The sequence below is a fragment of the Myotis davidii genome, unplaced genomic scaffold, assembly GCF_000327345.1.
Source record: "Myotis davidii unplaced genomic scaffold, ASM32734v1 scaffold2798, whole genome shotgun sequence".
Taxonomy (NCBI): domain Eukaryota; kingdom Metazoa; phylum Chordata; class Mammalia; order Chiroptera; family Vespertilionidae; genus Myotis; species Myotis davidii.
The window spans coordinates 546687-559172 of NW_006289553.1; the positions used below are offsets into that span (position 1 = coordinate 546687).

Here is a 12486-nt window from a genome sequence, read left to right on the forward strand (position 1 = left end):
GGGCCGGCGAGTGGCGGCAGGAAAGGACACACGGCACCCTCCGCAGTGTCACAGGACAGCTTCCCGCACGGCGGTTCTCCCAGTGCAGCCTGCAATAGGCCACACCGGGGTGTCAGGCTTTTCTGATCAGAATGGAGACACTAACAAAGCTGCTCTCCTCCGTATTACCTAATCAAATGTGTCAACACTTGGAAGACTGGTCTCGCTCAAGGGCTGCATATGTTCTAAGTGACCTGTGCACGTTACAAAATCGCATGTGGATCAGAGCCATTCTGACTGCAAGACGGACCAGTGGATTTTATGGTAACAGCACAAAAAATTCACCCCACGGCTTCAGTTCCATACTGTAACTAACCTTTCAGGACACTGCCATTAGTCAGTTTGTGACAGAACTAAAGAAGAATACCCACAATTCTCTGGAAAGGCTATAAAACACTCCTCCGTTTCTAACCACAGGCTGGAGTTTCCTTATGTCTTCCAAGCAAAACAATGTAATTGCGACAAACTGCGGGCCGTCTTCCCCAAGCCGGGTATGAAAAGACTCGCAAGCATGTAAAGCAAGGCCACTCTTTCTACTTATTTTGAGAATCCTATATAATAAAAGGGTAATATGCAAATTGACCCTAACAGCAGAAAGACTGGGAATAACTGGTCAATATGACACACACAGACCACCAGAGGGCAGATGCTCAATGCAGGAGATGCCCCTTGGTGGTCAGTGCGCTACTACAGGGGGAACTCTGCTCAGCCACAAGCCAGGCTGCCAGGTGCCAGCACAGCGGTGGTGGCGGGAGCCTCTCCCGCCTCCTCAACAGTGCTAAGGATGTCTGACTGCAGCTTAGGCCTGCTCCCCACTGGCAAGTGGACATCCCCCAAGGGCTCCTGGGCTGCCAGAGGGATGTCTGACTGCCAGCTTAGGCCCGATAACCCAGAGAGTGGGCCTAAGCCAGCAGGTAAGCATCCCCCAAGGGGTCCCAGACTGTGAGAGGGCACAGGCCGGGCTGAGGGACCTGAGTGCACAAATTTTTGTGCACTGGGCCTCTAGTATTTTCATAAAAATGTTATTTATGTTAACATATAACAGGTCTATTATTATTAAAAATAAATTTAATAAATATTTTTTCCTCTCTCAGGTCTGATTTCTAACAGGGTGCACTGAGCAGGTAGAACTCGTACAGAAAACAGCACTTTGGGTCCCCACTCTAGAAGTGTGAAGGGGTCCTGAGACCAGACAGTCTGAGCTACTGCTGGAGAGGACCCATCAGAAGTCAGTCTTGGGTCCGAGGGACAGAGCAACTCCGCTAGTAGCTGCTGAAGTCCTACCCCGCGCTCGGCGTGAAGGTTACAAATAAGAAAATGGAAGGGCCGTGCCACCTCGGAGGGCAGACCAGCGGGCAGGCAGGCACGAGGCCCATGTGCTGGGGAAGGCAGGCTGGTGGCGGGAGCTGAGCTCCGCCAGGAGTCAGCTTGTGGTCCCGCCCTGCTGACTGTGGCTCTTGGAGTGGTTTCCTCCACTGACTGGGGTGAGAACACAGCTCAGGGGACTCGTGGAGGATTAAATGAAGTAAGAAACGTGAGGGTGGGGCTGGGCCTGGTCACCTCACAGCGCGGGGCTGGGCGAGGGGTGAGCTGTGCGCCACTAGAAGCGCTGGCCTCTGTCCAGCTGATTAGGGATGGCGTCACCTCGTTCCTACAAACCCTCAGGGAATTAGGAACAACAGTGGCTTCTTTTCTTAGTAGAAGAGACAAGAGAATGAAAAAGTGGACACTCCAGTACAAATAAAGGCCATGGCTCTTTCATCACGAAGTAGAGGCTCATGACACATTAGAAAAGTCCTTGAAAGAAAATGTTCCTACAATTGAGATAACAGGATGATGATGGAGAACACACGCTGACTAACTAAAAATGCAATGATGAACATCATTTCCCCAAACACCAGGCCAGCGGTGCCTCTGAACATAATCTCACCTGGTCTAGGTCCAGAGAGGAATAGACAATTCTCCCTCGGTCGTCTCCAGAGAACAGTTTCATCCCGTTGGGGCTCCACGCCAGGGCTGTGATGCTGTTTTTGTGAATCCCAGCGACATCGAATCTCCGGAGCTAGGAAGAAACAGTCAGTCACACAAGAGACAGGAAGGATCTGCATGGGGTGGAGCTTTGGGGACAAGGTGGACGGAACCATCCCATTTATGGGGGAGCTGGGTCCCATTTGCCTATGTGTAGGGAGCAGCTATAGGGTCAAGCCTCAGACTGACCTGTGGCAGGACCACAAACAAGTCCCAGCTTGGAGGGCATAGCCCTCCTAGGTAGCTAATGGGTGTGGGAGGTGCAGCAAGTGCTGCTAAAACAAGGTGAAACTCACAAGAGCACTGTAACCATGTTGACCACTTCTCTTGTTTTGCTTTGTGTGCTCTGACTATAAAATAAAGCTTCGGCTTGCAGGCTGGGTCTCTTTGTGTCGGAGATCCACCTACTCCAGCTGTATTCTCTTTGTGTTTTCTGATCCTTCACCGCCCCCCGTTCAGGTTCACCCATGGCCGTGCTGGTGCGGCACATATGGCGCCTGAACAGGGACCTGAGTTTGGGGGAACTGCAGTTGTCAGGTGCAAGGACGCTCCCGTGAGGCACGTGCAGAAAGCAAAAGTAGGGTAGGGAGCGAGGTTTGGTAGCAGCTAGGTGTAAAACATGGGAAATTGAGGATCTCAGGAAAGGGACCTCTAAAACAATGCTCAATGAAGCAATTTTAAATTTCTTAAATTAAGACTGTCCAAATCTGAGGACTACAAAGACAGAGCAGATCCTGAACCCTAGCCATGCTGAACGCGGCATCTGGCACCCCAATAGGAATCTGGAGGAGAAGAGTCACCTAAGCAAAAAATGAAGTGAAAAAGGGAAAGTGGAAATTCACTGGAAAGGTGGGAAGTTGACCAGAAAGATGGGGAAATTCACCGCACACAAAGCCTGTGTCAGCTTCGGAGTTGCGACCATAAGTGAACAAGGAACGTTTAGATTTCAGCCAGGTTATAATGGGGCAGAATTCGAGTAAAAGGCAAAAACATCACTGTAAATTTTTAGCTTGCATGCTCAAGGATAAAGGAATTAAGGTGTCAAAAGGTCCTCTCTTAAATCAGGCTCAAGGAAAACGAGTGTCCTGGTCATCTTTAACTAGGTGGGCTCTTGTTTGACTGCATATGCCCACTTCGTATTGGGGATCAAAAGTTTGTCACACCTAAGGCCCCGGACCCTCCGCCTCTGGTGGGGGAGGCTCCCCAGCTGGAGAAAATGGGAAAACAGTCCTTTCCCAAAAGGGCTCTGATGCTCTGACAATCACCACCTGACGCCTCGGGACGGGCAGGTTTTAGCTAAAACAACTCTAGACGCCAGTCAGTGCTGTGGAGAGCAGGATAGGGTGAGATCTGTGAACAGCAGGCTGAGGTCTGGGCCGCATTCTGGCTGTAAGTCCCAGGCAATGTAAAACATCGGAAAGATCCATGGAAAGAGCTCTGATTTATTAAGTCTTGTCTATGTGTTATGCATGCTTGTCTACTGATTATGTTTTATCTGTCTTTTTTGTTTGGTTTAATTTGTCTACTGTTAGTCTATTAAGCATGCCTTTATCTTCACAGAAAAGAAACAGTAGGTGGCCAGGCCGTTATTAAATTTCCCCAGAGCAAACAGGATGTGGGGGTGGGGAGAGAGAATATGAGCCATACGTGTGGCCCATAACACAGGACAGGTTCTAGGAAAATTCTCTAGATGAGTGGTTCCCAACCTTCCTAATGCCGCAACCCTTTAATATACAGTTCCTCATGTTGTGGTGACCCCAACCATAAAATTATTTTCGTTGCTACTTAATAACTGTAATTTTAAGACAAGGCGCACCCCGCCCGATTTTGGGGGCCTCTTGGCCCAAGCCCCATCTCCACAGATGCTATAGAATAGGCCCCAGACTGCTTTTCTTTAAAAGATGACAAAGGTGACACAAAGAAAATATACAGGCTGGGTTTGGGCATTAATTACTAGGTCTTTGGTGATCCTGTAAAATGGACGCCCACTCTCGGGAGTGTTATTTAAAGTCTCATTTTCGCCATGTTTTTACTTCCCAGTCCGTCATTTGAAATTTGGATGAGACATTTCTCACAATTTAGGGATGCGTCTGGGATTTCTATATCCATGAAGAGATAAAGGCTACCTTAAGGCCCTGGCCTGTTTGGCTCAGTGGATGGAGCGTCGGCCTGTGGACTCAAGGGTCCCAGGTTCGATTCCGGTCAAAAGAAAATATACAGGCTGGGTTTGGGCAATAAGATTAGTGTTTCCATAATAATGAGTAATTCTTGAATAATAATGGACCTCATTCCAAGTTTGCCTCACAGGTCCCAGGGGCACTCCTGTTTTTATAAAGGAAAATAAAATAAAATAATACTTTAACATTAAAGCCACTCAAAGTCAGTAAGTCATCTCTGTTACAGAATTTGCCAAAGAAAATGCCTTGGGTAATAGTAATTAGCTTTAAAATCTCAGAGTTGTTAAGGCAAAATATACATAACTAAAATGAAAGGTATATGGTAAATGTTTTTTAAGTGGTAATTATATATGACTAAACATAGTTTTCAAAGTCTCTGGTAACTTAAAACTTCGGAGTTTGCTGAATTAAATAGAAAATATTAAAATCTAGGTATTTTGAAATAACAGAATACTGAAATATTAATCTGAGTTTCCTCATATGAAAATTCTAGAGGATAGATTTGAATCTATCAATTGAATATGTCTTGTATTTTATTTGAAATATATCCTTAAAAATATAAATATATTACTAATCTGAGAAATGCTAAGTATTTAACTTGCCACCTAAAATTTGAGGCTTCTAAAAGTTAAAAGTTTAATTAAGTTGGGAGAAATTAATATGGTTGTAATAATGAAATGCATAAAGTATAGAAATTCATTTTTAAGAAAAATAACTCTTGTGTTTTCTCTGGAGAAATTAGTAGTTCAAAATATATTGTAGTACATGTGGTAAAATTTCAACCTAGGATATAATATTTTATTGGCCTGATTGAAAAGGATTAATTCTATGGTCTAAACCAAATTTTTAATATTGAAACCAGTTTAAATTTAATTGAAATCTTTTAAAAACAATTACAAAAATGTATAATACAATCTTTGGGTTATGTATATTTGATAATCTTTTCAAGTTAAATTTCAAGATTTTAACCGAGAGATAGCTTTGGGACATTTCAAGGGCCCTGGAATGAGTCAAGGATTTATTCTATCTTCTTAAAAGAAATATTTTTAAACTAAATTAGGCCGATCTAATATACTCGAAATCATGTGGGAAGCTTTATCAAATAAAAATTAATAACTGTGTTCTATTTATATACATATATTTTAAATGTTATAAAGGTTTCAACCCCAAAGCTTGGCAGGACAAGGTTGCTGAATACTTAGTTGGCTATTCACAATATAATCAAAGTCTTACATAAACTCAGTTATATAAGAAGCCAATATTTTATAAGCAATTGGTTCTAACAAAGTTCAAAGTAAAATTTGCATACATATGCAAATAAGCACTAGCCAAAAAGAATACAGTTTAAAAGTAAATTTAAGCTTAAAAAGAAGAAATTTTAAAATCTGTTCCACTACTATTTACAAAGTAAACTAAAAGTTATTATTCGGGCATTGAATCTCACCATTAATAAGACACCATAAGTAAAAAGAAAGTTACTTTTACTTGAGATGTACGCATTGCAATATTGTCCAGCATGTTTCTCTCCTTCTTGCTTTTCTGAAAAGCAACCAAGCTGGTTGGTCTGTTTAAAAGAAAGTAAAAGTTTTTAAAAGAAACTCCCTAAATGTGGCTTAGAGAATGCTCTAAATACAGTGGGAAATGCCCTTCAAATACCTAGGAACTATACTTAAAAATCAATGTATTAGGCCTCAAAAGGTAAGAAATATGAAAAGATTGCCTCAAGGCCTTAAATGACTTTTAGAAGTTATTAGAGGATATTAATTAGTTAAGACCTTATCTAAAAATCTCTAATTTCGTGGCGCACATGTAACAGCAGTTTGCAACTATCTAAAAAATATAAATGCCAATCGCTTTGGAGGCATCTGGTAAATCCTATCTTACCTAAACCAAGGACATTTAAAAGTAAGTAATTTGCATTTTGCCTCCTTAAACAAAGCTTATGTCTATATACTCAAAAAGACTGATAGCAGAAATCCAATTAGTGTCATTTACTGTCCACACCCAAGACAAATGAAGTTAGAAGATAAACCTTATTTCCGACTGATTTAAATTGGCAAATTGAAATAAGTGGATATTCAGGGGAAATTAGTTGTCACCTACTAAAATATAAGTTACTACAGTTTTTATATTACACCCCTATTATTATACCAAAAAATACTAGGCAGGAACCTATTCCTGGAGCATTAACCTATCATGCAATGAATTCAGACCAAGTCATCCAGACCAGTCATACTTCTGTGCAAAGAATTGAATTAGAAGCTATCAAGGCTGCACTGCAGGATAACCAAGAGCCTCTTAATATTATCTCTGATTCTGCCTATGCTGCTGGCCTGGTAAACAGAATTGAGACTGCTCGATTAAAATGACTCAGTGACACAAGCTGTCATTTCCAACAATTCTGTAAAAAATAGAAAATTCAACACATTACAGGACTACCATACAATTCCCAAGGACAGGCAATTACAGAACGCCAACATCAGTGGCTAAAGTCCCAACTTGAAAAACAAAAAGGGGGAACAGTGGTGAAATCTCCTGTAAGTAAACTACACCAAACCTTAGTAACTTTAAATTTTTTCACTTGTAAACGCTGATGGCAAGACACCCATGGAATTACACTGTTGTCAGAATAAACCAAAGGAAAGTGGTTTGGTTAAATGGAAAGATCCTGAGTCTGGTTTATGGAAGGGTCCCTACCCCTTGTTAACCTTTGGTCGAGGATATGCTGGTGTATTTTCAGAAAACTCCTCCAACCCCTGTGGATTCCTGCAAGAAACATGAATCCGCGGAGAAGGACTGAACAAATGAATTAGGACCTTGCACCTGGAGCCTCAACCTGTATCTGTGGCTGCAGACAACTGACTACTCCAGCCACAGACAGGAGTAGCCCCAAGCAAGACACTGAAGGAATGGGAGGAGAACGAGACAGGAGATGGAGAAGCGGCACCATCTCCTGGAGACGGCGGCTGGAGGAGGTGCGGGGTACCCAGAGAAGCTTCTTGTCCCTCCATTCAAAAGACTGAGAATTGCGATGTGGAGATGCAAGGCACCGAGGTCTCAACACGGGGTCAGCTGAAGAAGGTAATGACTGAAGTCCAGCAGATAGTAGAAAAGCAAGAAGTGGAAGCTACTCGCTCAACCATGTTTCCGGCTATGCTAGCATTGGTTAGCTGCCAGTCTTCTGTAAAGCCTTGCACAGCCAAGTCCGAGGAATCTCAGTAGATAACTTTCATTTAATAGCTGAAAACGCTAACATGTCTGTAGTTTGGTTTTTGCATTGGCATTTTTCTGTTATTGTTTCAATAGCCAGAGTTTTGTTCTTGATATTCAAGTTTTACTTTTATGGATATTATAGTAGGTTAAAAACAAAAAAATGGGGAGATGTAGGGAGCAGCTATTGGGCCAAGCCTCGGACTGACCTGTGGCAGGGCCACAAACAAGGCTCAGCTTGGAGGGCAGGGCCCTCCTAGCATAATTCAGCTTAACCTTATAGTCCTCCCTAATTTCTACCTAAGCAGCTAATGAGCTGTGGGAGGTGCAGCAAGTGCTGCCAAAACAAGGTGAAACTCACAAGAGCATCGTAATCATGTTGACCACTTCTCTTGTTCTGCGTTGTGTGCTCTGACTATAAGATAAAGCTTTGGCTTGCAGGCTGGGTCTCTCTGTGTCGGACATCCACCTACCCCAGCTGTATTCTCTGTCTTTTCTGATCCTTCACCGCCCCCTCAGGTTCACCCATGGCCGTGCTGGCATGGCAAACCTATGTGCCTTCAAAGCCCAGAGGACAGCCAGAGATTACCCAGTGGAATTTAAATCAACACATGTCCTTTTTTTTAAAAAATATATTTTACTGATTTTTTACAGAGAGGAAGGGAGAGAGATAGAGAGTTAGAAACATCGATGAGAGAGAAACATCGACCAGCCGCCTCCTGCACATCTCCTACTGGGGATGTGCCCGCAACCAAGGTACGTGCCTTTGACGGGAATGGAACCTGGGACCCTTCAGTCCGCAGGCAGACGCTCTATCCACTGAGCCAAACCGGTTTGGCACCACATGGGCTTTTTGCCAAGTGTCCTACCAGAACAAAAATGCTACCTGATGACCAAGAACGCAGTGTGAGCTTTCCTGGCCATCGCTGTCTAGGCAGATGAGGATTTTCACTCTAAACCCTGGGGATTTGCCATGATGGTCAGAGATGCTGAACCTTTGGCTCACCTGCTTGTTCCTCCCGGGCAGCAAGGACACCAGCTGGAAGACGGCGACCCTCCCGGAGGCTGTGCCTGCGGCCACCAGGTCATCAAAGCAGCTCAGCAGCTTCACCACCGTGATGGCTTCTGTTTTCCCCTGAAAGAGGAAACATGCAAACACCTGTCAGCAGGCGGCTTCCGGAGAACATCCCCGCGGAGAGGACCCTGCACAGGCGGCAGCTCTCTACCCCTGGGAAAGTGCACACGGTGCAGGGAGATGACGGAATCTGCTAAACGCTCCTTCCCATTTCAGGTTTGTAACTGTTGAAATGACAACATGAAAAACTGCATTTCTGATGAAGGACATGCTGATCACCCAAGTGTAACATACTGAGAGGTCTCCACCCAGACAGGGGTCAGGAGTCAGGACGAGAAGAGCCGCCCAGGACGAGCTCTGCTTTCTCCTCTGCGTGGCCGTCTCTCACACTGTGGGGGCCCAGTCGGCGAGACAGCACCTCCGCCAGAGCTTTGGAAATGCCTTCTGGTGCGTTCTGGTTCTTAGATCAGTAATCAGCAAGTGACACTGATTCAGGCTTACCACCATGGTTACTAAGCAGCACGTGTCCAGCACTGCGCCGTCCAGGCTTCCAGTCCACGTAAGTGATCATCTTTATCCTGAGACCATGCGTTCAGAAAGTGACACCCGTTTTGACCTTGCTGCCATCGCGAGATCCCCAGTGCGCCACTGTGACCCCACCGTGGTGATGTGGGTGGTGGTCAGCTGGTCAAACGGTACTGAGCCGGGTGCTATGGTAACATAAGCTAAAGCAGGTCGCGGTCACCCTTAAAGCTTTGCTGTGGCAACATCCAATGCCGCCCGCAGGCAGTGGGGAAGCTAATGATTAAGCTCAGCTCACGTTCCTCTGGCCCTTCAGGGCTTTCAGGGGTCCTGGGCTATAAATACCTTCGTGGCACAGGGTGCGGGTTTGGGTTGGAAACTGAAGGAAAGAAAGGAGGAGCCCTCGAAAAGTTCCGATTTTGCCAATGCGTCAGTCAGAGGGGATTCGGAGTGGGGTGCAGAGGGGGAGGGCCAGTCAGGAAGACCAGTGGAGAGTCTTTGGGGTCCTTAGGCTGCAGGTAGTATATGCCACCCCGAGAAGGGCAAACTGAACGGGCAGAGGCAGTGCCCTTGGTGAAGACAGGAGACCCTCTCCACACCCGCTGAGTGACAGCAGCAGCAGTGAGAACCGCACAGGCCTCTCGTGGGCTGAGCGTGTCCCAGCTGGTGAAGCACATGCAGTATTGCCGCCTGCAGTCCTCAAACTACCACGTGGGTAGTGCTGTCCTCACTGCCCGGAGGGTCAGGGCTTGTCAAAGGCCCTGTGGCCTTGGGGTGCCTCCCCGAGGCCCTGCTCGCCTCGCTGCCTGGGCTTTCTCTGCAAGCGAGTCCACAGGCCCGGCAGCCAGGGCCGGGAGGCTCGTGGAAGGAAGCGAGGGAAGGACCTGACCACCTGGAATGCGGGTGACATGACTGAGGTTCCATTAGCAGAATCCATTGGTGCTGCTTCGAGGGGAGAAAGTGACAGGACGAGCACCGATGTTTTAGACATTATGGTTATTTTTTCTATCTTCCTAGTAATTCACTGGAATTTACAAAACTACCAATCAATAATGGTTTGGAAATTAAAAACAGAAAATTGGTTTGAGAGGCACTTAGAGAATACAATTCATGTACTAAAAATATGAAGCAGATCCATATTTATAGAGATGTTACATGAAAAAAAAGCAAATAACAGAACAATATAAAGACTTGATTCAATGTGTTTTTTATAAAAACACCAATCATAAATGTAATAGATTTTTTAAATTCTCTATTTTGGTTGTTAGTTCAGTTTGTTCATTGAATTCCACAAATGAGTGAAATCATAAGGTACTTGTCTTTCTCTGACTGGCTAATTCACTTAGCATCACGCTCTCCAGGGCCGTCACTGCTGTGCAAAGATAGTATTTCTTCCTTTTCATAGCTGAGTAGTGTTCCATGTGGAATCGTATCCCCACTGATGAGCAATGGGCTGCTTTCATAGACATGACAGTCTTGACGTGGTAGCAGGATGCTGGAAAGGGGCTATTTTTCCTGGGAGTCTGTGATTATAAAAAGCGCCACCAGCCCTGGCCAGTGTGGTTCAGTTGGTTGGAGTGTCGTCCTATACACCAAAAGGTTGCAGGTTCACTTCCAGGTCAGGGCGGGTATGAGAAGCAACTGATGAATGTTTCTCTTCCTCTCTCTCTTCCTCTCCCTCTCTTTAAAATAAAAATAAGAAATAAAACCACCACATCAGGAATCAAAATCATTTACTGGAAATCTTACCATGTCTTAGCATAAATTTACAACAGTGTGTAATTTTTCCAAACGGTTTCAAAATAAAACTCGTCACACCTTTGGGATGGAAGCCTGAATATCTGTGTGTGGTGCTCAGATACTTGCTCTAGTAAACCAATGTGCTAAGTCTAAGTTAATATTATTTAATACAATCTTCAATATATATAAAAAGTTAATATGCAAAGTGTCTCCTCAGAGTTTGATCGCTTGCTATGACGTGTGCTGACCACCAGGGGCGGCACACAACATGGCGGGCAACCAGCAGCAGTGGCAGGTGCTGAGGGAGCAAGGGAAGGAGGAGGCGGGGAGGCGAGAGGCAGGGAACCTGATGGGCCCTGATCACCGGCCAGGCCGAGGGATCCTACCTGTGCATGAATTTTGTGCACCGGGCCTCTAGACATTAATAAGTGTTACAGTTCTTGACTCAATAACCAAAACATCCCAAGAATCAGATTATCCACCTGTAACTACATTCACATAGAAACAAAATATGAGGCTTCAACTTCTGATCATATCATCTAGCTATTCCAAAAAACATTTCTCTCTAAATATCTAGAAATGCTGAGTAAGATACATAAAAACATCCTTCTAAATGCATAGCTGATCTCTAAAAAGTAAAAACATTTACAGGAGCCAAAATCAAAGAGAATATTGCCAAACCAGGACAGAAGCCAGCCTGAAGCTGCAGGCTTCCCTGGACTAGGTGGCTGGCACCAGAACCTCGGGCTTCAGGTCAGATGAGGTAGAGACTGGAACCCATAACCCCTGCTAAAGCCGGAACCCCTGTGAATCCAGCCCTCAGAGGAAGGGTGGCCGAGGGGAACGGACTTGCTGGCAAAGGAGGCTGACAATGAACTCGGCCTTATCTCAGGCACGGATGACAGTGAGTAAAGAATCTTCCCTAAGAATCTGCAGTCACGAGCCTGCCCCACTCAGCATCAGACTTGGAATTTTTCATTCTTTCCGCTAAAAAGAAACTCCGTGCCAGGCAATTTAACTGAAGCGCTTGCGGGTGAGGAGCACACGGAGGTGCCTGGCAGAGTGAATGTAAACACCACCCGTGTCCCCAGGTCCCTCAGCATCTCCATGTGAGGATCAGCCATGTAATTAGGAATGGCCACAGGGAAACAGGCCCACGAAGAAGAGTCAACTGCGGGAACATCCACCCCAAAGCACCGGTCAGAGAGGAGCTTTGTTCCCAGGCAGGAGGTCGGCCCACCTAGGTCCCGGCAGCACTGTCCCTGGCCGTGGTCTCAGAACGCGCACGTGGCGGACTGAGTGCCCACTGACGGCGCCCCCACAGCAGGAGAGGATCTGAGGTCAGGTCATTACCATGCGACACACAAAGTCAAAAGACACTGACGAACACGCTATTTTATTTGAAGAGATCGAATATTTGAGGGTTACTTTTCATGACTGAAGCAGGATGCACAAACCCTTGCAGGGTATCCAAACACTAGGGCTAAAATCCACTATCACTATCTCTTTCGGAAGTATTTCTGTTTCACAAAACCAATCTTTCATGTTAACACATTATTTAAAAATGGGAATTTCACTGCACTAACTTCATTAAACTCCAAGCGAGTGTGGTCTCTCACACCAGGCTACAATGAGAGGTGGGCCTCACTCGCATCAGAGCTGCTGGTTCTGGTGAGATGGACAGGGAAGGGGTCA

General features: G+C 45.4%; 1 protein-coding gene across 2 annotated transcripts in view; it reads right to left on the bottom strand.

The window, feature by feature from the left end:
• The window catches only part of TECPR2 (tectonin beta-propeller repeat containing 2), a 64264-nt gene that overhangs the window by 46390 nt on the left and 5388 nt on the right, over positions 1–12486 (bottom strand). For both annotated transcript variants that reach the window (XM_006761986.2, XM_015562801.1), the window contains exons 2-3: positions 8461–8589; positions 1970–2101 (exon numbers count right to left, since the gene is read on the bottom strand). In XM_006761986.2, the coding sequence (XP_006762049.1) occupies positions 1970–2101; positions 8461–8589 (261 nt within the window). The remainder of the gene's footprint in view (positions 1–1969; positions 2102–8460; positions 8590–12486) is intronic.